A 27,850-nucleotide genomic window follows, 5' to 3' on the forward strand; every position below is an offset into this window, starting at 1 on the left:
TGGTGAAGTTGAAACACATGACTTGCTGTTTTTGTCCATTTCCTGCGGTAAAGTAACAGACGCCCGTGTAACAAAATACTTTCTGCAGGATTGCTGTGTCAAGGCAAATTCTGAACACCAAACAGGCTGCGCAAGAAGGCACTCGTATCAATTTACCTGAGGGAAGACTCTCCGGTGTCCATTTCTGTCTGTCCCGATAGCACATCACCTTTCCATTTCTCCCATAACAGACCTTTGGAACAAGTTCAAAGTTGTCATTTGATGCATTCGTGTCAATGACGTCTCCTACCCCATGTGATAGTGAGAGGGAGCAGAAGAGCGAATGGGCTCTGCCTTCCACCAGCACAGCTTGCAAGTAGAAACAAAATGGATCAATTATCCGCTAGTGGAGAGAGCCCGGTCCCTGGGGACGGGACAAACAGCAGTGTCCTGGGAACAGGGAGACAGATTGAAAAGCAGATGTTCTTGAAACTCGTTGCTGCTTGAAATTCTGGGAGCAATGTACAATGTATTTCATACTGAGCAAGTCTCAGCTGCTTCTGGAGCTGGCTGCGCCCATGGCATGTAGCTCGTTGGTCTCAGGGTATGAACAGGTTGACGTGAATGGTGCCGTGCCTGAGGAGTGTCAACAATGAAGGTAGATTGGAAAGTTGGGACAGATCTCCTTGGACCTGTGGTTCTGTGGAGGAGGATCATAAGACACAGAATATAGAATAAAAGATTATAGTGTTATGCAACATAAATGATATATTGAAGAAACCTAGATTGCTGTTGAGTCTTTCATCTTTTAAAACGGGTTGTAGATTTCGATTCATTCATCTGTAAACCCCAGAACTTTTTAAAAGTCACATTCTCCAGGTAACCTAAGGTTCAATAAAAGGTGGTGACACCTCAGGTCAGACAATGCATGAAAGCTGTGAGGGTAGGGTCTGTCTGCATTCTTATCTTGAGTGAGACTGGTTCTATTTCCAAATATGTAATCCTGCAAACGCAGATTCACCCCAAAGACTTCTATATGTGAGTGCATGCATGAGAGAGAGTGGGTGAGTTTGCGTGTGCATGCTGGATATGATGTGTGTGTGTGTGTGTGTGTGTGTGATGGAATATAAGCATGTGAGATGGTGTGTGCGTGAGTTTGAGTGTGGGGATGTATTACTGCGTATCTGAGAGAGAGCAGGTCTATCAGAGAGGGTCTGCATGAGCGTGTGAGTATGTAAGAGAGTGTGCTTGTGTGTGTGAGTGTATTGTGTAGGTGGGTCTCCTGTAGTGTGAAATGAACCCAGTGTCTCGGCTGAGGCCATCCTCATGTGTTCTAAACTTGGCTATCAGCCTCTGCTCGGCCACTAGACCAAAGAGGGCTGAGGCACGAGAAAGGATGGGCGGGGGCACTGGTGGTGGTGGAGAAGGGAGAGAAATGGAGAGGGGCAGAGGTTGGGGAGTAGAGAATGACCGGGGTTCAGAGGGTTGGGGAGAGAATCGGGGTGCAGTGTGAAACGGGGAGAAAGGGCAGGGGGCAGTGGGTGGGGAGAAAATGGACAAGGGGCAGAATGTGAAGCGAGAGACAGCACAAATCCCACCTTTCCCAGGACTGGTGTCAGTGTCCCACGAACTGGAACCCACTCGTCCCATAGCAGATTTAAGGCAATCCTTTTTCAATATAAGCATGGCTAAGGCATATCATCCCTGCAGGCCATCACATCGACCTTCCCAACAGCATCCCACCCAGACCCACTCGATTAAGCCAGTTCCCCATGGCTATTTTCTGATGAAGTTTTTGCCCAAAACATCGAATATCCTGCTCCTCAGATGCTGCCTGACCTGCTGTGCTTTTCCAGCACACAGTCTCGACCCTAATCTCCAGCATCTGCAGTCCTCACCTTCGCACTGTAAGGGATGTATGTTATATTCTTAGTCTTTTAAATCTTTTAAAATCTTTTCCCCTCACCCTAAACCTATACCCTGTAGTTTTGGAATACCTCTACCCTGGGGAATGGACAGAAACATTGAGCAGCCAGACAAAATGCAAAAGGAATAACATGTCAAGGCACAGGGGAAAAACATTTCGACAAAAAATTGCTTTGGTATTTTTCTCTCGTATTCGCAGTTGGACACTTAAAATTTGTCATGATGTGGAGGTGCCCGTGATGGACTGGGGTGTACCAAGTTAAAAATCACACAACAGCAGGTTACAGTCCAATCGGCTTGTTTGGAAGCACTAGCTTTCGGAGCGCCGCTCCTTCATCAGGCGGTGGTGGAGTATAAGATCATAAATTCTGTGTCTTACGATCTTACACTCCACAATCACCCGGTGAAGGAGCAGCGCTCTGAAAGCTAGTGCTTCCAAATCAGTCTGTTGGACTCTAACCAGGTGTTTTGTGATTTTTAACTTTAAAATCTGTAACAACTTCCTGCATACTGAGCATGCTCCGCGGTGTCAGCAAAGCACTGCGCACATTCCTTGGTGCCCGCAGAAACTGTGCGTCAGCTCCTTTCCATTCACCAATGAAGAACCTTGGAGGACCGGAAAGAGACTGGTCCTCCTGCCAATCAGAGCCGGCCATTGTCGAAATGTGGCGATTGGACCGTGAGCTCTGAAGCTGCTGCTCCTCCTTCCTCTGGGAACTTTACCCCAGACTGTAACTTCCTTCCTCTGTCTCACTTTTGTAAGTACAACAGTCTGTTTATGACCAATTTTTCCATTTTTTGTTTCATTCTGGGGTTCAATTGTTTACATGCAGCAACTGAAAGGAAAGAGTGAATTGAGGCGTGGGGGAGGGGACAGACTCTGGAAAAGTTGATCCAGGTCTGTGTCTCAATTTGCAAACACATGGCAAATGAATTGACACAATCTAAAGCTTTTGATATTAAAAAACGCAGAGAAGAGGCGCATTGTTTAAATGGTGATTTGTTGAGATGTGGCGAAAGTGAGATGATGGAGATCAGAGTTGAAAAGTGTGGCGCTGGAAAAGCACAGGAGGTCAGTCAGCAACTGAGGAGGAGGAGAGTCAATGTTTTGGGCACGAGCCCTTCATCAGGAATGATGTGTGGATGGACAGAGGGGCCTCAGCGTCCTTCTACACCAGTCACTGTCTGTTGTCAGACAGGAGCAGCAAGCAATCAGCAAGGCCAGTGATATATTAGCAAGAGAAGTTGGGTTCACAAGTGGCGATGTCTTCCTGCAGTTAGATCAGTCATTGAATGTATTCAACGCTGAGTTCATTTGACTTTGAAGAACAAAGTGGATGGGTATTGGGGAAGGTGAGAAACTGGTTTTAAGACCAGTATAGAACAGTTACAGGGTCATACAGGACAGAAACAGACCATTAAGTCCAACTAGTCCATGCTGACTGTGTTCTGAAACTAAACTAGTCCCACCTGCCAGTGTTTGGTCCAGACTCTCTGAACCTTTCCTATTACAATTGCAACATTTAAGAGGCATTTGGATGGGTATATGAATAGGAAGGGTTTGGAGGGATATTGGCCGGGTGCTGGCAGGTGGGACTAGATTGGGTTGGGATATCTGGTCAGCAGGCACGGGTTGGACCGAAGGGTCTGTTTCCATACTGTACATCTCTATGACTCTATGTACTTATCCAAATGTCTTTTAAACACTGTAACTGTACCTGCATCCACCACCTCCTCTGGACATTGATACCACATGAGAACTATTCTCTGTCTTAAAATAAAAAGGTGCCCCTCATGTCTTTTTAAAACGCCATCCCATACTCCTAATTTCTTCGTCTCCGCCGCATCTGCTCCCAGGAGGACCAGTTCCAATACAGTAAAACCCAAATGGCCACCTTCTTCAAAGACCGCAATTTCCCCCCAGACGTGATCGATGATGCCCTCCACTGCATCTCCTCCACTTCCCGCTCCTCCGCCCTTGAGCCCCGCCCCTCCAATCGCCACCAGGGCAGAACCCCACTGGTCCTCACCTACCACCCCACCAACCTACACCCGGACTAACCAACCCAACCACCCGTGGCTCAACACTTCCACTCCTCCTCCCACTCCACCAAGGACATGCAGGTCCTGGGGCTCCATCGTCAGACCATAGCAACACGACGGCTGGAAGAAGAGCACCTCATCTTTCGCCTAGGAACCCTCCAACCACAACGGATGAACCTAGATTTCTCCAGTTTCCTCATTTCCCCTCCCCTCACCTTGTCTCAGTCAAATCCCTCAAATTCGGCACCGCCTTCCTAACCTGCAATCTTCTTCCTGACATCTCCGTCCCCACCCCCTCTCCGGCCTATCACCCTCACCTTGACCTCCTTCCACCTATCGCATTTCCAATGCCCCTCCCGCAAGTCCCTCCTCCCTACCTTTTATCTTAACCTGCTGGACACACTTTCCTCATTCCTGAAGAAGGGCTCATGCCAGAAATGTCGATTCCCCTGCTCTTTGGATGCTGCCTGACCTGCTGCGCTTTTCCAGCAACACATTTTCAGTTCTGCAAGGAAGTGTACAAACAACTGAACAGGAACACGACAGGCAACTACCAGAAGATCTGACCAAAGAGCACAACCGTGAACTGACAGCATTCATCAAGACTTCTGATCCAATCCTTCCAGAAGCTCAGCATCCACAGACGAGTTGAATCCGTGAACATGTCAGTATTCTACACCAGCATTCCTCACGATCATGGCATCACGGTAACAGCCTCAGTACTCAATACCAACAACTGCCAATCTCTGAGCACTGTCCTACAACTCATCCGCTTCATTCTCAACCACAACATTTTCACCTTTAACAACCAGTTCTTCATCCAGACACATGGAACAGCCATGGGGACCAAATTTGCACCCCAGTATGCCAACGCTTCATGCACAGTTTCGAACAAGGCTTTTTTTCTGCACAGGACCTCCAACCAACAATATACACTAGATATATGAATGACATTTCTTCCTCTGGACCCAAGGTGAGGAGTCACTGAAACAACGATCCTGTGGTATTAACAAGTTTCATCCCACCATCACACTCGTCACACTATTTAGTATCTGTCTCATTTTTGAACACATGCAGCTCTATCAAGGATGGATATCTCAGCACTTCTCTACACCGCAAACCCACGGATAACCTGACAGTGCTACACTTCTCTAGTGAAACATATTAAAACAGCCATTCCCTCTGGACAAGCCCTTCACATAAACAGGATCTGTTCAGGTGAGGAGGAACATGACAGACACTTTGAAGTACACAAACGTGCTCTCATTAGAACGGGGTACAATGCTCAACTCATCAACTGCCAGTTCCAATGTGTCACAGCAAGAAACTGTAATGACTTCCTTTAGGAGACAGACATGAGCTGCAACCAAAATGGTACCCTTTGTTGTCCAGTACTTCTCAGGAGCCGAAACACTACGCCACATTCTTCGCAGCCTGCAACACATTATTGATGAGGATGAGCACCTCGCCAAGACCTTCCCCATGACTCCACTTCTCGCCTTCAAACAACCACTAAACTTTACACAGATAATTGTTCGCAGAAAATCACCTAGCCTTCAGGACAACACGATACAACTCTGTCACGGCAGATGATGAAAGACGTATCAGAGTGTTGACACGCTTACCACCATTACACATGGGGACACCACCCACCATGAGTGCAGCAGGTACTCATGTGACTCAGCCAGCATTGTTTACCTCATACGTTGCAGGCAACAATGCCCTGAGTCTTGGTATATTGGTGAGACCGAGCAGAGGCTACAGCAACAAATGAACGGACACTGCACAACAATCACCAGCTAGGAGTGTTCCCTCCCAGTTGAACCTTGGACCTTCGGGTGACCATCCTTCAAGGTAGACTTCAGGATAGGCAAAAAAGGAAAGTGGCTGAGCAGAGACTGATAGCCAAGTTCAAAATCCATGGAGGTGGCCTCAACCAGGACTGTAGGTTCATGTCACACTACAGGTGACGCCACTACACTCTCTCTCTCTCTCACTCACTCACTCACTCACATACACCCTCACACAGACTTATACCCCATTATACTCTCTCACACACACATGATCACTCGGTTTCTCCTGCGCGCACACACACACAAATTTGTGGGTTGAATTTGTACTTGCAGAATCGCATTTTATTTTGCAGAAAAACGCATAAACGTAAGATTCTGTAATACCACGATAGAAATAGAATCCGTCTGACCTAACATTGGGACACAGACAGACTTTAACTTAACACCTTCAATGCATTATCTGATTGAGATGACACCTATTGTTAAAAGCTATCTTGAGAACGTAACTTTTGAAAAGTTCTGGGATTTACAGATGTAGGAATCAAAACTAACATGGTCATTCTAAAAGATGGTAGAGGTCAGCTGAAGTTGTTTAATATTACATCTCATGACACTGCAATCCTGTTGCTATAAAGTCTGTGTGTTATGATTCTGCTCCACAACCAACCGATGAAGAAGCAGCGCTTCGAAAACTAGTGATTCCAAATTAACCTGTTGGACTAAAACCTGGCATTGTGTGAATTTTAACTTTGAAAATCTGTCAGTAATGCCAACATCTCCGTACTGCGCATGCTACTCGGTGTCAGCAACCCAGTGCGCATGTTCCACGGTGTCAGCAAAACATTACGCATACTCACGCAAAAGGCGGAAACACTCTGTGATCTTGTTTTGATGGACCAATGAGAAGCTCTGGAGGACCGGATGGAGACTGGTCCTCCTGCCGATCACAGCAAACCCATTGTCTGGATGCGGAAGTAGGACCATGAACTTCTGAAGTTGCTGCTGCTGTTCCTCTCTCTCTGAATGAAGATTGAGCTTCACCCCAGACTGCAACTTCCTTCCTCTCTCCAACATCTGTGAGTACAGCACGCTCTTTTCTCAACCCCTTTTCCATTCAGGAACTGAAGGGAAACGGAGTGAATCCAGGGAGGGGAGAGACTCTGGGAAAGTTAGTCCAGGTCTTTTTTCAATGGAAAATACAGGAGAATTGACATTTCAGGCTCGAGCCTTGCATCAGAAATGATGTGTGGATGTACAAAGGAGTCTCTGCGTCCTTCTAATCCAGTCAGTGCAAGTTGTCAGACAAGTGCAGCAATAGTGAGCAAGGCAAGTGGGATATTAGCAAGAAGAATTGAGTTGAGAAGTGGGGACGCCTTCCTGCAGTTTGGGAGTAACTGAATATATCCAAGGCTGAGTTCATCTGATTTTCGAACAACAAAGAAGTGATGGTTATGGGGGAGGCAAGACCAGTACAAATCAGTTATAGAAACAGACCCTTCAGTCCAACTAATCCACGCTGACTATGTTCTCAAACTAAACTGGACCCACCTGCCTGTGTTAAACCTATATCCCTCTGAATCTTTTATATTGGAGTCATAGAGATGTACAGCACAGAAACAGACCCTTCGGTTCAATTTGTCCATGCCTACCAGTTATCCTAATGTAGTCTATTTGCCAGCCCCGGGCCCATATCCCTTCTATTATAGACCAATCCTAATGCCTTTTTAAATTCTGTAATTATACCAGTCTCCACCACTTCCTCTGGCTGGTCATTTCATATATGCACTATTGTGTGAAAAGGCTCCCCTTAGAGGTTCACCTACCTCCCAACTCCTTTACTCAGTGCTGTAATCGATGAAGGAAAGCATACCTTCAAGGAACTATGAACCTGCACTCCAAGGTCTCTGTTCAGCAACACACCCCAGGACTTTACCATAAAGTGTATAAGTCCTGCTCTGATTTGCTTTTCCAAAATCCAGTGCTTCACATTTATTTAAAATCAACTTCATCATTCATGTACTAATCCAAATGTCTTTTAAATGTTCTAACTGTATCTGCATCCACCCCTTTGTCTGGAAATTCATTCCACACACAAACCACTCTCTTGGGGACAGAATAAATGGAGACCGTCATGTCCTTTTATAATCTTTCTCCTCTCTTTCTTTCAAAATTTGCTCCGTAGTCTTGAATTCCCAGCCTAGAGAAAGGATTTTGGCCATTCACCTCATCTATACCCCTCACGATTTTATAATCCTCCTCTGCTCCAGTGGAAAAATTTCCAGCCTATTAACCTGAATGTAGGTATATTCATGGCAGGTCAGGCAGCATCCGAGGAGCTGCCTGACCTGCTGTGCTTTTCCAGCACCACTCTAATCTAGACTCTGGTTTCCAGCATCTGCAGTCCTTGTTTATACCCTTTAGATCATATCTACTTATGATCTGTTCAATGCTGGTGCAAACCTGACAGGCTAAATGGCCTATTCCTGCTCCCAATTTGCACACTCCTAGTCCAGGACAGCAAGAGACCATAAAACACAGGAGCAGAAATTAGGCCTCTCAGCCCATCAGGGCTGCTCCACTATTAGGTTCTGGCTGATCAGTTTCTCAATCCCATTCTCCCACTTTCTCTCTGTAACCCTCGATCCCCTTGATACTCAAGAACCATCTATCTACATCTGAAATCTACTCCGTGACCTGGCCTCCACAGCCTTCTGTAGCAATGAATTCCACATATTCACCACTCACCGGCTGAAAATGTTTCACCTTATCTTTGTTCTAAAAGATATTCCTTTTACTCTGATGCTGTGCCCTCAGGTCCTAGACTCTCCTACCAATAGGAACATCTTCCCCTGAACTCTGTCCAGGCCAGTCAGAATTCTGTCTGTTTCAATTTGATCTCCACCTCCCCCGAGTGAGAGTCTGTTAATCAGGATGAACCACACCCTTCAGGATGAGTTACAGCAGGAATTAGGTTCAGCAAAGTCAGAATGGAGGAAGTGATTGTAGGATGGAGATTCTCAGCTTTTAGGGGATGAGAGAGGAAACAAAGTTCAATATAAATTAGAATTGATCGGATGGGCTGATGGGCCAAGGAGTGGCAGAATGAGTTTAATTTAGATAAATGTGAGGAGTTTCATTTTGTAAGGCAAATCAGGGCACGACCTACATAGTTAAAGGAGAGTGTTGCTAAACAAAGTGTCCTTGCAGGTTCATAATTCCTTGAAAGTGGAATTGCAGGGAGACAGGATAATGAAGAAGGCATTTGGTACACTTTCCTTTATTGGTCAGAGCATTGAGTACAGGGGTTGGGAGGTCATGTTAGGCCACTTTTAGAAAACTGTGTGCAATTCCAGTTGCCGCCCTCTGGAAGAATGTTGTGAAACTTAAAAGGGTTCAGAAAAGCTTTACAAAGATGTAGGCAGAGTTGGAGGGTTTGAGCGATAGGAAGATGCTGAATACGCCAGGGATAATTTCCCTGGAGCATTGGAGGCTGATGGGTGGCCTTAAAGAAGTTTATAAGGGGTATGGATAGGTTGGACAACCAAACTCTTTTCCCCATGGTAGGCGACTCCAAACCTAGAGGGCATAGGTTTCACGTGAAAGGGGAAAGATCTAAAACTGACCTGAGGGACAACTTTTTCACACGGGGTAGTGCATGTTTGGAATGAGCTGCCAGAGGAAGTGGGGAGGCTGCTACAATTACCCATCCAGATGCCTTTTAAACGTTGTATGTGAATAAGAAGAATTTAGAGGGATACAGGCCAAATGCTGGCAAATGGGATTAGATGAGTTTCGGATATCTGGTCAGCAAGGATGAGTTGGACTGAAGGCTGTGTTTCTGTGCTGTATGACTTTAATCATCTTGCGTGAAAGCAGAAGTGTTGTTGTGAAGAGTGGACTTTCAGAGCAGCTTTCAAAGATGTTTTGCCTTTACTGAAGCAGAAGAAGTTACAATGAAATATTTAATTGGTGAGACAGCAACTGAGTACATGAGTACTTCTAGGATTTTGGTGGAATGTGGGAATTCATTGCACTGTGGGGGTGAAGTGCTTTAAGGCTTACCAGCAGTAAGGACAGTGTGCTGATTGGGGTGCCCAGTGAAGGGCTAGGTGGAATTTTGAGTTAAACTGCTCATTTCTGTTAGCCTTCGATGTTTTGTTTCCAATGCTATCCATCAGGAGCGGTGAATGAGTAACTGGTATTGTTAGAAGCCTTACAGTTTTCAGTACTGCAGGAATTGCATTATTTCATCAGCATTGTAAAGGTTACTGGCAGCAGCAGGAGGTGTGGGCTGTATTCACTAGAAATGATTAAGCATTTAGATCACATACATACATACAAGAGGGCTGGGGCGGGGGGGACTTGTCTTTTGATTTGCAGAAGGTGGGAGATTCTGGGAGCTGTGATCTGAGGCAAACACAACTGCGGTAAATCATAGAAGTCCTACAGCGTGGAAGCAGGCCAATCAGCCCATCAAGTCCATTCTGACCCCTCCAGAGAGCATCCTGCTCCCGCCCCTACCCCTCAGGGAATCAAGGGTAGTCGGGATAATGCAAGTAAGAAGAGGTGAGATGATGGATAGATCAGTCACGATCTTAATAAATGGTGAAGCAGCTTAACAGGCCAAATGGCCTACTCCTGCTTCTATTAAGACGAAACTATAACCCAGCATTTCCCATTGGCTAAGCCACCTAACCTGTACATCCCTGGGCACTATGGGCAATTTAGTAAGGCCAATCCAAATCAAGGTAGATAAGCAATGTAGTGATGTGGAAAATGGACATCAGAGAACAATAGAAAGGAACAAGGAGAATAAACGTACCAGCAATTAAAACTGGATTCAAAAGATTACAAACAATAAAACTAAAAGGTCAGTGTCTGACTGTGTGCTTGTTATGAAGGTGTAGAGGTACTGTACCTTGAAGAGAGTTTAAAAATCGAGCAGAACAAAGTGTTCTAAACAAGATGAGAATGTAATATTTGGTCAACACAAATAGAGCAACTGGGTTGCCATGAGGCACAAACAAATTTAAATTTGGCCAATCAGTTTAAATTTTGCCCCAAAATACCAAAGTCCAATCAAGTTTGAATTAAGTATTTTGATAATATTAACACCAATAAAATGATCCGATGTTTGGACTATAAAACTGGGCATTTCTGTGAGTTTTAAAATTCTCTGTTGGACGTAAAGAGTAAAGTTGTTAAATGTTTACTTTTAAATATTTACCTTTGGGATAGTTCTTTGCCTCTCGAACTTTTACAGATTACTGCATGGGGTGAATCATCTCTATATTGCTGGTTTAATTGAGCAGAGGGGGTTACCCGTGTCGTAATAGCGCTGCAACGTAACAAAAGTGAATGAATTGACTGCTCACATTGAAGAGAATAATTATGATCTGAGACTCCTTACAGAGACATAGCTTCAGGGTGACAAGGATTGGATCCTAAATATTGAGGGCAGATGTGGCATTCAAGTCGAATGCGAAGCTAGGTAAAGGTAGAGGGTTGACACTGCTAATCAAAGCAACTGACCACAGGGTAGTCTGGTGTCAGCTCGGATTTCTGGTTTCTTTGTCCTTGGTTGATCTTCCTGTTCCCACACAGTTGTTGTCTGTTCTCAGCTGTGCTTCATTTCTGCTGAAGCTTTAACCTCCTTTGACACCTTCTGGAACAATAAAACATTCACTCAATCAAAGTCCAACCTACAGTCTCCCAGCCTGTAAACCATCCAGACACAGAATCATATTACCAGAAAATATAACAGAAAAGCGAAAAATTAGAATTAAATAGGTGTTTGTGTTTGTTCATTGGCAAGTAAACTAGAAATAGGGGTCTGCTAGGATTCTTATAGTGCCCTAATTGAAGAATTCTCTCTCCCTTACATCTAAGTATTAGCACCCAGCTATGATTTATAACAATATTTACATCAACAGAAATAAAGCATCTGTTATGCAATACAGTATGGAACTAGACTTTTTCTCTCTCTCATGTACGCAACACACACACACCCACACACGTCTATGGGGTGTATTTGTATTTGCAGATACATTGTGCATTTTGCTCAAAAAATGCACAATCTGCAGGCAGACAATACATGAAATATTTTATAAATTCCACTTTGGAAATAGAACCAGTCTGACTCAAAAACTGGGATACAGACAGACTCTGGCCTCACACCTTTAATGCATTGCCTGAGTTGAGTTGTCATCTTTTCTAATAAAACCTTAAGTTATCTCGAGTAGGTGTCTTATTAGAAGTTCTGGGATTTACATATTAATGACACCAGCAACTCATTCTAAAAGATGAAAGACTTTACAATCCAGGGTTCTTCAATGTATCATTTCAGTGGCATGACTCTGTAATGTTTTGCTGTAAACTCCGTGTATTATGATCTTATACTCCACAACCACCTGAAGAAGGAGCAGCGCTCCAAAAGCTAGTGCTTCCAAATAAACCTGTTGGACAGGTGTCATGTGATTTTTATCTTTGCCCAGGTTAGGGTGGATTGGCCCTGCTAAATTACCCACAGTGTTCAGGGTTTTGCGGGTGTGGGAGAATTGTTAGAAGCGATTTGATGCCACCTTCTCGTGACTGTCTGTGTGAACTTTGGTATGTTCTCCCCCTTCTGTCTGCGCAGGTTACCTCTGGGTGCTCCGGTTTCCTCCCACAGTCCAAACATCAGCAGTTTCAGATGGATCGGATTCTTATGGTACCAAACTGGAGGAATTCTCTCTCCCTTACATCTAACTATTAGTACCCAACTCTGATTTATAACAACATTTACAGAAATAAAGCATTTGTTATCAAAATAGACATAGAGACAAACAGCATAGACATCAACATTTGCTTTCTCTCATGCATGCATATAAGTGTAAAGGGTGAATTTGTATTTGCAGAATTATATTTTTACACACATAGAACATTACAGCGCAGTGCAGACCCTTCAGCCCTCAATATTGCATCGACCTGTGGAACCAATCTGAAGCTCATCTAACCAACACTATTCCATTCTCGTTCAGATGCCTATCCAATGACCATTTAAATGCCCTTAAAGTTGGCGAGTCTACTACTATTGGAGGCAGTATGTTCCACACCTCTACTACTGAGTAAAGAAACTACCTCTGACCATCTGTCCTATATCTATCACCCCTCAATTTAAAGTTATATCCCCTCGTGCTAGCCGTTGCCATCCAAGGAAAAAGGCTTTCACTGTCCAGCCTAACTCTCTGATTATCTTCTGTCTCACTTAAGTCATCTTTCAACCTTCTCCCTAAAGAAAACAGCCGCACGCCCGTCAGCCTTTCCTCCTAAGACCTTCCCTCCATACCAGGTAACATCCTAGTAAATCTCCTCTGAACCTTTCCCAAAGCTTCCACATCCTTTCTATAATGCGGTGACCAGAACTGTACGCAATACTCCAAATCTGGCCGCACCAGAGTTTTGTACAGCTGCAGCATGATTTCATGGTTCTGAAACTCAATCCCTCTACCAACAAAAGCTAACACACTGTATGCCTTCTTAACAGCCCTATCAACCTGGGTAACTTTCAAGGATCTACGTACTTGGAAACAGAGGTCTCTCTGCTCATCTACACGACCAAGAATCTGACCATGAGCCCAGTACACTCATTCCTGTTGCTCTTTCCAAAGTGAATCACCTCACACTTTTCCACATTAAACTCCATTTTGAACCTCTCAGTCCAGCTCTGCAGCTTATCTATGTCCCTCTGTAACTGCCAACATCCTTAGTCAGTATGCACAACTCTACCGCCTTTAGTGTCATCTGCGAATTTACGAACCCACCTTCTATGCCCTCATCCAGGTCATTTATAAAATGATGAAGAGCAGTGGACCCAAAACAGATCCTTGTGGTACCTCACTAGTAACTGAACTCCAGGATGAATATTTCCCATTAACCACCACCCTCTGTCGTCTTTCAGCTAGCCAATTTCTAATGCAAAACTTTGATTTGTTCAAAAAATGCGCAAAATGCTGGCAGTCAATGCAGGCAGTGAATGCATATAATAGTTTGTAAATTTCACTTTGGAAACCGAACCTGTCAGATTCAAAATTGGGATACAGACTGACTGTGACCTCGTACCTTTAATGCATTGTCTGAGCTGAGGTGTCACCTTTTGTTACAAACCTTAAGTTATCTCGAGAAGGTGATTTGTTAGAAGTTCTGAGATTTACATATTAATGATTCCTACAACCCATTCTGAAAGATTAAAGACTGATGGTTTGCCACGTCTGTATGTTGAGTTTCTCTCTGGTGTTGGTGTCAATGCCTTGACCCCGGGTCTGGTCGTTTCTAAAGACGCTGTATTGCAGGTTTATCCTGAATTTAGACAGTTTTTCTTTGCTTTCCAAAATCAGATCTGCTCACACTGAGCAGTATCCCAATGTTGTGAAAGATGTGAACTTTCAGGTAGTGTTATTCAAAAGAGATGTTTTTACTTTTTTGGCCCTGTAAGATCCTGAATTAGCACCCTTCAGGAAAATTAGAGTGGAGTGAGAATGGATGGGGGGTTGGGGAGAGGGTGGGATGGTGCTTTCAATTTTGTAGAATAACAAACGAAAAGATTGTTCTGCAGAAAAAGAATTGCTTGTTGTGAATTTCTACCCTGGACTGATGTGAAAGTGAAGATTTGAGACCGCCCAAGGAATCCCTTGTGGACTCAGACCTGTAAAGCCTCTCTCTTGGTTCGTCCCGGAAATCGTACTGTTTGGAAGTCTGGAATAAAAACTTGTTAGTTATGGACAGTTTAGTATAATTTTAGTTATCTCCTTTATTCACTAATAGCATCACTGTGACAACATAACATTGATACCTATAAGCTAAACTAACTAGGTTCTAATAATCTAGGAGAGTAGGTTACCAGCTGTCCAGATGCCCAGCAGGCGACTCCAATGTATTGATACAAAGTGGCTTCCTTTCTACAAAAGTTTGAAAAAGGAATTGCATGTTCTTAATTAGACAGATAACAGTGAAAGACAATAATTCATAAGGAAGAAAAGCTCATTGACAGATCTGTGAAGCTTGACTAATCACTCCTACAGGCCCGAAGCCATTCGTCAGGTGGGAAAAACAGCTGAGTTAGGCGCCTGCGAGCGAGATAACCTCCTCTCATAAAGAGGTATCAGTCTCAGCTAATTGGAGAGTTCACAAGATAACCTCGCACAGCTCACATGTCAGATACAGTTGTTTTATAAAACAGCTTCTTAGTAAGGAGGGCAAACGTTCAATCATAAAATGGTTTCCCGACACATTGTGCAAGAATCTCTTCAATATCCGACCGAGAATAATTTCTAAGCTGGGAGCAGACTCCTGCTTTTTAAGCCCTAAATCATTCTGTCCCTGAGGCTGAGATGTTACCGTGAGGTTTCATTTCAACTGATTCATTCGTCTTCGAATGGAACATGCCTTCTTTTCAAGTTTGTGATTGAAATTCGAATAAGACATAAGATCTGATTAGTTAGAATTGATAGTGGGGCAGTCTGTAAAGTCTGTAAAAACAGCAAGTAAGTTAAAGCTTTATCAATATTTCCTTTCACAGAGTTTGCATTTCATAACCAGAATTGGCTACTCAAAAGCACCAAAAAGTCTCGAAGCGCAATTAAAGTCAATCCATAGCAGCTAAGCACTAAGAGTTAATTTTCTACTGGATTCAACAGGCTCAGCACTAAAATGGTGTCCTTTTGAACTCTCAGGTCAGGGTTTTGTAACAGCAAAGATTTATTTTCTCTGGGACTGCCCTGCTTGCAAGGGGTATAAGAATCCATTATAACTGACAGCAACTGACCGTTAATTACAAAGCTTTTGATAGTACCGAGTTTCGTTTCAGGGTCAGAATCAAACACGGTCATTAATTTCACAAGGGAATGGCTGTGAATGTTATCACTTGGTGTCCTGTTCATACAGATTCACTGATGCTAAGGCAAACGTTCTTAATTGTCTTACAGCATCCTGTTATCACTTGGTAAGCCCAGGTGTCCCTATCTTTTGCATTCTTTCGGATCCCCCCTTTTCTGAGCCTTGCTGTCTGTCTATTTTCTAGTGCAATAAATGTGTTCTATAATTCAGCATTACATTGAGTCTAAATGTTTAAAGACAAGTTTTAAGGCTATAGACCTTCTCAGTGACAATGATGACTTTTGTAATCTCTTTTTACAGAGTATTTGATATGAAAACTGAAGTTTAAAAAACAACAGATGAAGGGCTTATGCCCAAAACACCGACTCTCCTGCTCCTCAGATGCTGCCTGACCTGCTGTGCTTTTCCACACTTTTCGACTCGGACTCCCAAGCGTCTGCTGTCCTCAATTTCAAGTCAATGTCTGACAGTCGTTCAGTCCATTGGGCCTGTAACGAGTTTTGACTAAGATTCTGTGAGAAGGAGCAAAGTTTTTTGGTCCCTGTTTCAGTACGTTTTCAGCATCAGTGGGACGGAATGAGAGATCCTACTGTTACAGTGCACTGAGTGTGGAACCTAAAACAGTTATTCAGCCTGGAAAGAGGAATTCACGGTGGGGAGGGACTGTACACATGTTTGTGTACCGCTGAAGCTTCAGCCATGGAGAAACCCGAGGAATCCCTCCCCGTGGAGAAATCTTGGAAGTGTGGCGACTGTGGGAAAGGCTTCCATGTCCCGTCTGTCCTGGAGGCTCATCGGCGCAGTCACACTGGGGTCAGGCCATTCTCCTGCCCTGAGTGTGGGAAGGGGTTCAGCAGTTCCTCCACCCTGCTGAGGCACAGACGGGTCCACACAGGGGAGAGGCCCTTCAGCTGCTCCGAGTGCGGGAAGGCCTTCAGCAATTCCTCTGACCTACTGAAGCACCAGCGTGTCCACACCGGGGAGAGACCATTTGCCTGCCCAGAGTGCGGGAAGGGGTTCAGCAGTTCCTCCGCCTTGCTGACCCACCAGTGGGTCCACACAGGGGAGAAGCCCTTCAGCTGCCCCAAGTGTGGGAAGGCCTTCACCCAGGCCTTTTCCCTGCTGAGGCACCAGAGTGTCCACACCAGGGAGAGACCATTCGCCTGCCCAGAGTGCGGGAAGGGGTTCAGCGATTCCTCTGCCCTGCTGACCCACCGGCGGGTCCACACAGGGGAGAGGCCTTTCAGCTGTCCTGAGTGTGGGAAGGCCTTCACACATGCCTCCAACCTGCTGACCCACCGGTGGGTCCATACCAGGGAGACGCCCTTCAGTTGCCCCGAGTGTGGGAAGGCCTTCAGCAATTTCTCCCACGTGGTGATCCACCGGCGGGTCCACTCCGGGGAGAGGCCATTCACTTGTCCTGAGTGCGGGAAGGCCTTCAGCAATTCCTCTGACCTACTGAAGCACCAGCGGGTTCACACCGGCAAGCGGCCCTTCAGCTGCCCTGTGTGTGGGAAGGCCTTCACCCAGTCCTGCAACTTGCAGAGGCACCAGCGGGGGCACCAGCGCTCCCAACAATCGGATTCTGCCGGTGAGGCTGCTGTGGGTCACCCCCAGGACTGAACCTCCTGCCCAGTCTGACAGTGGGAGAGTTGGTGGGCTTGTTTTGTTTTCTGCTGGACAGCACCCACTCCCACGGTGGCTCAGTGGTGAGTAGCATTGCCTCCCAGTGCCAGGGACCTGGCTTTGATTCCACTATTGGGGCAACTATCTGTGTGGAGTTTGCACATTCTCCTCCTGTGCCTGTGTGGGTTTCCTCTGGGTGTTCCGGTTTCCTCCCACAGTCCAAAGGTGTGCAGGCAGGGTGGATTGGCGAAGCTAAATTGTCCCAGTGTTCAGGGATGTGTAGGTGTGGTGTATTAGTCAGGGGAAATGTCGAGTAATAGGGTAGGGAAATGGGTCTGGGTGGGTTACTCTTCAGAGGGTCAGTTTGAACTTGTTGGGCTGAAGGACTTGTGTCCCCACTGTAGGGATTCTGTGATTCTATGAACGCTGCTGCTCATTGAGCCCGGGACTGCGCATTCCCACTGAAACAATCTGCACAAACCTAAGCCTGCAAGGCCATTGGAGCAGAAGTTAGGCCATTCAGCCCATCGAGTCTGCTCTGCCATTCGTTAGAGACAAAAATAAACTGCAGATGCTGGAATCCAGAGTAGGCAAGCAGGAGGCTGGGAGAACACAGCAAGCCAGGCAGCAGCAGCAGTGAAGTCAGTGTTTCAGGTATTAACCCAAATCATTGACTTCTCTACCAGAAATGATTTACCAGGATGTTGCCGAGAGGTTGAATAGACTGGGGCTGTTTTCGCTGGAGTGTCAGAGGTTGTGGGGTGACCTTATATGGGCTTATAAAATCATGAGGGGTATGGATAGGGTAAATAATCTCCCTGGAGGTTGCACAGTCCAGAACCAGAGGGTTTATGGTGAGAGGGGAAAGATTTAAATGGGACCTAAAGGGCAACCTTTTCATCCAGAGGGTGATGCATGTATGGAATGAGCTGCCAGAAGAAGTGGTGGAGGCTGGTACAATGACAGCTTTTAACTGGCATCTGGATGGGGACATGAATAGGAATGGTTGAGGGGGATGTAGGCCAAGTGCTGGAAACCGATCCTTTGGTCCAACTCATTCATGCTGACCAGATATCCGAAATTACTCTAGTCCCGTTTGCCAGCACTTGGCTTGTATCCCTCTAAACTCTTCCTGTACATACACCCATCCAGGTGCTTTTCGATTAGATTCCCTGCAGCTTGGAAACAGGCCCTTCGGCCCAACACGTTCTCACCGACCCTCCGAAGAGTAACCCACCCTAACACTACAGGCAACTTAGCATGGCCAATTCACCGAACCTGCACATCTTTGTGACTGTCGGAGGAAACCCGCGCAGAGATGGGGAGAGTGTGCAAACTCCACACGCAGTTGCCAGAGGCTGGAATCGAACCTGGGAACCCTAGTGCTGTGAGGCAGCAATGCTAACCACTGAGCCACCGTGTCACCCAAGGCTTGTGCATGTTGACATTGTCCCAGCATCCACTACTTCCTTTGGCAGCTCACTGCATCCATGCACCACCCTCTGTATGAAAAAGTTGCCCCTCGCGTCCCTTTTAAAATGTTTCTCCTTTCACTTTAAACCTATTCCCGCTAGTCCTGGACTCGCAGGGAAAAGACCTTGACTATTTACCCTATCCGTGCCCCTCATGGCTTTTTAGACCTCGATAAGGCAACCCCTCAGCCTCTGAGACCCCAGGGTAAACAACCCCAGCTTATTCAGCCTCTCCCTGTCCCTCCAAACCTTTCCTACTCATGCACTTATCCAAATGTCTTTTAAATGTTGTAATTGTGCCCATGTCCACCACTTCCTCTGGAGGTTCATTCCACACGTGAACCACACTCTCCACATGTCTTTTTGTCAATCTCTCTTCTCTCACTAAGTTTGTGCCCCCTGGACTTGAATCTCCCATTCTAGCGAAGAGACAATTACCATTAACACTATCTATGCCCCTCATGATTTTACAAAACTCACCTCTCAACTTCCTCTGCTGCAGCGGAAAAAAAAATCCAGCCTTAATTCCAATTCGCTAATAATAGTGCAGCAATGATTTCAGGTCTTTGTGTGTGTCAAGGATCTCTCCTTTCTAAGCCAATGCAGTCCCTCTTATGTTCACCTGATCTTAAAATGAATGGTGCCCTATTCATTTAAAATGTGTGTTTTCTGGGCAAAGTCAGTCCTGGTGGGGAAATAGCCGGTGACGTCTTATTCTGGGAGGCTGCTTCTGACCAGGTTTAGATTAGATTAGACTAGATTACTTACATTGTGGAAACAGGCCCTTCAGCCCAACAAGTCCACACCGACCCTCCGAAGAGCAACCCACCCAGACTCATTCCCTCTGCACCTAACACTACAGACAATTTAGCACGGCCAATTCACCTGACACACTTTTGGCCTGTGGGAGGAAACCCACACAGCCATGGGGAGAATGTGCAAACTCCACACAGACGGTTTGTATGCTCTGTTTTGAGATGTAGGAGTAGAATTTCACAATAAAAGATGAATGCAGCCTTTATTCATGACTCATTATTAAAGACACTTTCTGCATTTACAAATGTGATTCAGAAGCTTCTACAAATGAATCTTTAATGTCAGTCAGGATTTTGAGAGTCACTGTGGCTCTGTCACAGCACAGGGGAGGACTCTTTTTCAGACAGAAAAGAATCCTGCAGAAAACTCTCCCACATCAGATGACCAAAACCAACATGTTTGTAACAAGCTGTGAAACTTGAAAGGGCTCTGAAAAGATTGACAAGTATGTTGGTAGGGTTGGAAGGTTTGAGCCACAGGAAGGGATTGAATAGGCAGGGGCTATTTTCACTGCAACATCGGAGGCTGAGGGGTGACCTCAGATTTATAAAATCCATGAGGATCTTTTAGGCAGAGGTATCCCAGGAGTGATAAATTTGGCCAAACCACAAGGTCTTTTCCCCTGGGTGGGGGGAATCCAGAACTAGAGAACAGAGGTTTGGGTGAGAGGGGGAAAATTTAGAAGGGACCTCAAAGGGACAAGTTTTCTCACACAGGGTGGTGCATGTACAGAATGAGCTGCCAGAGGAAGTGGTGGAGGTTGGTACAATTACAACATTTAAAAGGCATCTGGATGGGTACATGAGCTAAATGCTGACAAATGGGAGTAGATTAAATTTTGGATGTCTGGTCAGCATGGACGAGTTGTACCGAAGGATCTGTTTCAGTGCTGTACATCCCTACGACTAGGCCCCTCGGGTTCACACACAAAGAAACTGTCAGCAACGTTGGGTTTCAGAGTTCGGTTGAAGTAATGTGGTATCTTTTAGAGACTTCGACTCAAAAGAGATGCACAGCAGGGAAACAGACCCTTCAGTCCAACTTGTCCATGCTGGCTGTATATCCTAAATTAATCTCATCCCATTTGCCAGCACTTGTCCATATCCCTCTAAACTCTTCCTATTCATGTTCCAATCCAGGTGCCTTTTAGATGTTGAAATTGTACCAGCCTCCACCACTTCCTCTGGCAGCTCATTCCATACACACACCACACTCTCCGTGAAAAGGTCTCCCCTCAGGTCCCTGTTAAATCTTTTCCCCCTCATCATAAACCTCTCGTTTTGGATTCCCCACCCCAGGGAAAAGATTTTGACTATTTACCCTATCTGTGCCCCTCAATTTTATAAATATCTACCAGGTCACTCCTCAGCCTCTGATGTTCCAGGGAAAATACCTGCAATTTATTCACTCTCTCCCTCTAACTCAAACCCTCCTACCTCAGAATCATCCAATCATTTCAAGTTTCACTACATCCTTTCTGGAGACACAATTTGCAGGTGTACAGTGTTATGGACCAGGCCAGATCCCCTCAAAACATTCTAGGAAGGTAGCCCAGGCCCTAACTTTTTTTAGTTGTTTCAGGCAGAGGTACCTCAGGAGTGATGTAGCTGGTCAAATCACTTGGCTTCGAGGAAAACAATTTACTTACACACCGCCGAATGAAACAAAAGCAAAAGGAATCAGAATTTAGAATAGCAGCCATTTATAAACCCGACCGTCACGACCTCCCCACAACTTAAGAAAGCAGCTGTTCAGATTTCCTGAAACATTCTCATAAACACACCCCCACGGCAAAAAAGAATGGTCAGTTCAAACACAGATTCTTAGAGGAGAGATTTTAGTGAGAGAGAGTCAGCCAGAAACATTTGTTGGAATCAGGGAACCTTTCTCCCCCCAGTAGCTTCAGACAGACTGCTTGCTCAAACTCAAACCAAATCAGGGTTAACAAAAAGGAGAACCGTCCTTTCATCGTACAAGCGTTTTAGAAAAAAAAAGTCTCAAACCCTTTTTCCCGATTGTTGCCTTAGCCAGTATCTGTTAGCCATTAGCAAAGTCCCTAACCCCAGATGAATCAGAACCTCTGCCTTTTACAACCTCTCTTCAAAAAAAAACCAAGAACAACATCATCTTAAAGGAGCAGCATTGTCACAACAGAGAGCACCTGAACTGAAACATTTGTATTGAAAGGCCAGACAGTTAGCAGGCTAAGACAACAGTTCTTCAATTTAGCCAATCAATTTAAACCAGGCCCTTTGGCTTCCAAAAACCTGTTAAATTTCAATCTGATGGTTTTGAAAACAGAGAAACAATCCTATCATAAAAAAGAAAGATATGTCATCAAGGGTACAAAAGGGGGCAGTTGGACAGAAGCCTGAGCTAAACAAGGAACAAAGAAAGCTACGGCACGGGAACAGGTTCTTTGGCCCTCCAAGCCTGTGCCAACCCAGATCCTCTATCTAAACCTGTTGCCTGTCTTCTAAGGATTTGTATCTCTCTGCTCCCTGCCCTTTCATGTATCTGTCTAGATACATCTTAAATGACACTATCATGTCCGCCTCTAAGACCTCCTGTGGCTACGCGTTCCAGGCACCCACCACCCTCTGCATCAGGAACTTGACACGCATATCCTCCTTAAACTTTTCCCCATTCACCTTGAACTTGTGACCCCCACCTAGTAATTGTGTCTCCCACTCTGGGAATAAAAGCTTCTTGTTCTCTACTTCGATTAGATACACTATTGTATGGAAACAGGCCCTTCAACCCTTCAAGTTCACACCAACCACCTGAAGAGTAACCCACCCAGAGACATTCTCCTACCCTTTACTTACCCCTGACCTGGCAACTTAGCATCACCAATTCACTTGACCCACACATCTTTGGATTGTGGGAAGAAACTAAAGCACCTGGAGGACAAACAATCAGAGACGGGGAGAATGTGCAAACTCCACACACATGCCCAAGGCGGGATTAAATCCAGAGGCCTGGTGCTGAGGCAGAGGTGCTAACCACTGAGCCACCATGCCACCCCATGGTTTGTAGATCTCATTCAGGTTCCCCCCCTCAATCCCCATCTTTCTAATGAAATAATCCTAATCTACTCAACCTCTCCTCATAGCTAGCGCCCTGTTTACCAGGCAACATCCTGGTGAAACTCCTCTGCACCCTCTCCAAAGCATCCACATCCTTTTGGTAATGTGGCAACCAGAACTGTGTGAAGTATTCCAAATGTGGCCGAACCAAAGTCCTATACAACTGTGACATAACCTGCCAACCCTTGTACTCAATCTCAGGGAAGGAAAGCATTCCATATGCCTTCGTGACCACTCCATTGACCTGTGTTGCCACCTTCAGGGTACAATCGACTGAACACCCAGATCTCTAACTCCCCCTCACGAGAGCTAAGAGTCCTCAGTTCTATTGAGGGGGGGAAATTGGCTGTCAGTCATCTCTGTATTAGAGAATGCATCATTTTAAAAAAACTGAGAAGGACATTCCTGAGAGAAGATTCAACAGAAGGCGGCACAGAGTATTCCAAACGACACGGAACCTGGCTGTAATCTGAGAGACTAAATTCTATTTTTTGTTACGAGAGGGAATCATATTTATTGGATCAGCATATCACAAGAAACTTGTTTTATTCCGGAACAGTCAGTAGTTAGAAGGAATTTATTCGGTTTGTTAATAGTTTAGTTCATCTGTTCACCGTTACTGTTGGATAAATAAATGGATTTTTGTTGATTTTAAAAAGTGCCAGGGATTTATTTTTAAACTTTAGAGCAGGTTACACCACTTTTCACATTAATTTTACAGATTATAGGGCGATGCACTTCTCTTTGGATCGCTGGTGGGGTGGGAGTTGGTGTCAGCTTTCGCTTTCTAACAGTATTGACGTGATGTCATGCTGAATGCAGTGGAGTCAATATTAATCCCAGCGTCCTGCTCTGGTTGTGGGTGAATCGCCTTAATTTGGCCACTGACTCAGAAACAACACACAGAACCAACTGCTGAAACAATGATTCACACTTCATTGCATATAGCAACCAAAGCTAAAAACCCTCAAGTAAGCAAGTTCAGCCTCACCGCTGCCACCCTCCCCCAACCCCGGCTATCACCTGATTGCTGGCAGAATTTAACCGAGTTTCCATCGACAGTGCGCATCTCTGGAAGTGTCAAGGGGTTTGAAGCAATTTTGTTCTTCCAATACTGCTGCTGCATCGTTCTGGAACGAGCACATGGAACAATACAGCACAGTTCAGACCCTTCAGCCCTCGGTGTTGTACCAGCCTTTTATCCAACTTGAAGATGAGACTAGCCTGCACATCCCTCAATTTACTGCCGTGGATGCTCTGGGAGAGGATGCAGAGAAGGTTCACAAGGACGTTGCCTCTCATGAAAGCAAAAATCCTCTTTGGATTTCTTTTGATTAGCGTAAACAGGTACTAATGTGGGTCTTCTATAAAAGCAAAGTTGCATAAAGCAAACGTGCGATAAGTGGGGGATATCAGTTTGCTGATGAGGGATGGGAAGGGACGATGAAGAAGGGTGGGTGGAGGCTCAGGCAGAGCGAAAACACTGAGCTGACCAGCCGGGCCCTGTGCTGGAGACTCAATGGGACAGAGACAAATGTATCTATTTCAGATCCACCTGCAGGGGTTGGACAAACATTACGTTTCACCCAGGATAAAAATGTCCTCCATCTGCTCCTGCAATTCAATTCTGTCAGACAGCACTGGTAGTAAAGTGGGTGTGAGAGCAGCAAGTCCGGCAAAAAGGATCCTCTTGCCCTTCCCACTTCACCCACTAAATAGGGTTCAAGGGGTGACTCAGCGGCAGTAACAGCAGAATATACTGGCACTAGAGTGTGTCCAGCAGAGATTCTCACGATCGATCCCTGGAATGGTACGATTAACATACGATGAATGGCTGATGGTCCTGGGATTGTACTCATTAGCGTTCAGAATGTTGAGGAGAGATCTAATAGAAACTTACAAGATTATGCTTGGCTTAGAAAGGGTGGATAGTGGGAAGTTGTTTCCATTAGGCGGAGGAGACTAGGATCCAGGGACACAGGCTGATAATTAGAGGGGGTCAATTTAGAACAGAAATTAGGAGACATTTCTTCAGCCAGAGAGTGTGGGCCTGTGGAATTTATTGCCAGCGAGCCCAGTGGAGGCCAGGACATTAAATATCTTCAAGGCAGAGATTGATAAATTCTTGATTAAGGAATTAAGGGCTACGGGGAGAGTGTGGGTAAATGGAGCTGAAATGCCCATCAGCCATGAGTAAATGGCAGAATGGACTCAATGGGCTGAATGGCCTTACTTCCACTCCTATGTCTTATGGTCTTAATTCATTGATGTTGACTAGATATTCTAAATTAATCTAGTCCCATATGCCAGCACATGGCCCATACCCCTCTGAACCCTTCCTATTCAGAAACCATCCAGATGCCATTCCCATATTGTAATTGTACCAGACTCTACCATTTCCTCTGGCAGCTCTTTCTTTACGCTCACTACTCTCTGAGTTAAAAAGTTGCCCTTAGGTTTCTCTTAAATCTTTGCTCATCCACGTCATCCTAAAACTATTACACTTTAGTTCTGGACACCCCCAGACCCAGGGGATAATACCTTGTCTATTTATCCAATCCATGCCTTTCATGATTTTATAAATGTATACAAACGCCTCTGCCACACTCGGGAAAACAGCCCAAAACAATTCAGCTCAAACCCTCCAACACTGGCAGCATCCTTGTAAATCTTTTCTGAACGCTTTCAAGTTTCACAACGTCCCTTTGATAGGAGAGAGACCAGAGTTGCACACAATATTCCAAAAGTGGCCTAACCAATGTCCTGTACAGCCACAACATCACCTCCCAACTCCGATACACAGAGGATTGGGAAAGTTGTATTTTGTGGGTTTTGAAATCTGGGAAAGAATGGAGGTATAACCTGAACTTTTGAGGGTCAGCTTGGAAGCATCAACACTTTGGGGGGTGGGGGGGGTGGTGCAGGAAGAAAAGATGAGGGAAGGAAGCCAAATGTGCTGCAGCCAACACAGAGGAAGAACAGAGGATGTAAAACTGTTGCAGCCAGCTTGAAGCTGCAATGTGGATCATTGCGTGTGCTCTACTTGAACCTGATGCATTTATTTGTGAGAATCAGATGCATTTTAAAAATAAAAATAAGGTATCGCCCCTTCCCCATTTGCTATTATCCGTCCCTCCTCACCCGGGTAATTAAGACATACCTGAGTTGGCAGAGTAGATTCCCGCCTTGGATTCACTCCAGTTGCTACAAGTGAACAGATTCCCCCCTCCCTCTCTCCCTCCCAGGATGAGGAGTTGCCCAGAGGAGGGTGTTTCACATTGAAACTGATACAGCCACTTCAGCGTTGTGATGTCAAAAATGGGGCAGGGAGCGGGGACAGGCCAACAGTGGAACTCTGCAGCAGATGGAAGGAGAGCAGTTTGCAAAAATCCCTTCCCTTCAAAAGAATCCTCACAGTGTGGAAGCAGGCCACTCGAGCCAACAAGTCCAAACCAATGTTCTGAATGGTAATTCACCCATACTCCTTCCCTTATTGCCCTACATTTATCCCAGAGTAATACACTGAACTTACACATCTTTGGACACGATGAGGGAATTTAGCATGGCTAATCCACCCTTGAAGATCTGGATCCCAGGCGGGACCCCTCCGTTTTGAGATTGGTCAAAGAATGAATGGAATGCAGACTGTACAAAGCAAAGTTATCAGTTTCATAAAGCAAGGCAGTCTGACGCAATTCTGTCCAGCAACACAGAAGTTAAAGCTTCTGTGCTCCGTGGTGAAATTACAGAATTACTTTCGAAAATTACACATCATTTACATGTTTTCTAAGAGACAGCACAGCCTTAAAAGACCAATCAAATGTAATAAGATGACATGATTGACAGCAGCTTAGTCCAATATTTCCTAGGAAACAGACTGTTTTACTCTCAAAATCATCCCGTGCTTGCTAGTTCAAGGTTAGTTCGAATACCAAATTCATATGATTCATATTATTCAACTCCATTGTTTTCTTTTCCCCAAAGCTAACCAACTCAGCAAAGCAGCAATTCAAGTTCACAGTGTCAAATCATAACCTGAAGCCATTTTAAAGTGAAAAGCCATTTTGTGGTTAATAAAAACCTACATACACCTGTTGCTCCTAACAAGAGCCTAAATTCAAATTTTAAATTCTCATCTCCCCCTGGATTCATCTCCATCATTGCAAGCTCATCAGACGAGCCCCTTGTAAGGTGGGGGGGGGGGGTGGGGAGTGGGTTGTGGGGGTGTTGGGGGGCTGTGGGGATGGGGTTGGGTGGGGGGGGGGTGGGGGGGGGGGGGTGGGGGGAGTGGATGATAATAAAGATCGAACTTGCCCTGCTGTATGGATTTGCCATTGCCAGCATTGGTGCACAAGGAGGAACAGTTTACCTGTGAATCCTGAGCAACCAGAGACTGTGCACCAACTATGCCAGGAAGATGTCCTCGTTTGCTGAGGGACTGAACATTACCAAGAATGACTATTGCAGTGGTCAGAGACTGAACAGTTCATTTACAAAGCAAGTCTAAACGGTCTTTACCCTGTAAAGGTGTTGTGTGCCAGTTTGATACCAGTTGTGCTGTGGGCTACCCTGGTAAGCCTTGCCCCATCCAAATAAGTCACACCGCAAAAGAGAAGATAGGGAAATGTTATCTTTCGGATACAATTTGTTTCTTCAAAGTCACAATAGAATATTTGGCAGGGACGAATGTACTGACCTCAGCAAAAGACTTTTTGACCCCAAATGGCACCAATGTCTTCCCAATTATGGGATGGGTGGTACTTTTCTGGGACAACAACCGCATCTCTTACCAAAAGACTCATGTATTGAACAGCCTCAAGGAAGTCACAAAGGTAGGCATGCCTCTTATTTGCAAGGTCCCTCCCTTACCTACATGAAACCTGGTTATTATTTTGAATCAAGTAAGTACTCCTCGTGCTGTAACTGTAGGAACATAGTCTCCCCTGAGTTTTGCACAGAATGGAAGAATCCAAGAGCTCTACAAAACAGTAATATCACACTTTGGGATATGCAGCTCTCAGTGACTTTTTGTTTTGTAGGAGGATTTTCAGGAGTTATTAGCCATCAAAACCGTATTTATATCGTTTGTGGTCTCACCCTTTTGGGTAATGAGACAACTGCTGCTTTATTGAGATCAGGATTTAAAATTTGAATGTAGGCTGTTGTTAGGAGCAACAGGTGTATGTAGGTTTTTATTAACCACAAAATGGCATTTCAATTTTAAATAATATTT

At 45.2% G+C, this 27,850-nt stretch overlaps 1 protein-coding gene across 1 annotated transcript; it reads left to right on the top strand.

Annotated features, from left to right (window-relative positions):
* The first annotated feature begins 6,716 nt into the window (after nucleotides 1-6,716).
* LOC132807915 (gastrula zinc finger protein XlCGF8.2DB-like) lies at nucleotides 6,717-17,556 on the top strand. Its single transcript, XM_060821837.1, has 2 exons — nucleotides 6,717-6,817; nucleotides 15,915-17,556. Exon 2 carries the CDS (start codon nucleotides 16,314-16,316, stop codon nucleotides 17,235-17,237), a length of 924 nt encoding a protein of 307 aa, XP_060677820.1. The 5' UTR covers nucleotides 6,717-6,817; nucleotides 15,915-16,313; the 3' UTR covers nucleotides 17,238-17,556.
* Nucleotides 17,557-27,850: the final 10,294 nt, after the last annotated feature.

This window comes from Hemiscyllium ocellatum, assembly GCF_020745735.1.
Source record: "Hemiscyllium ocellatum isolate sHemOce1 chromosome 27 unlocalized genomic scaffold, sHemOce1.pat.X.cur. SUPER_27_unloc_27, whole genome shotgun sequence".
NCBI classification, from domain to species: domain Eukaryota; kingdom Metazoa; phylum Chordata; class Chondrichthyes; order Orectolobiformes; family Hemiscylliidae; genus Hemiscyllium; species Hemiscyllium ocellatum.

Excerpts from the sequence above, each read along its gene's own strand:
- LOC132807915 (XM_060821837.1), top strand. The coding sequence starts at position 16,314 with ATGGAGAAACCCGAGGAATCCCTCCCCGTGGAGAAATCTTGGAAGTGT.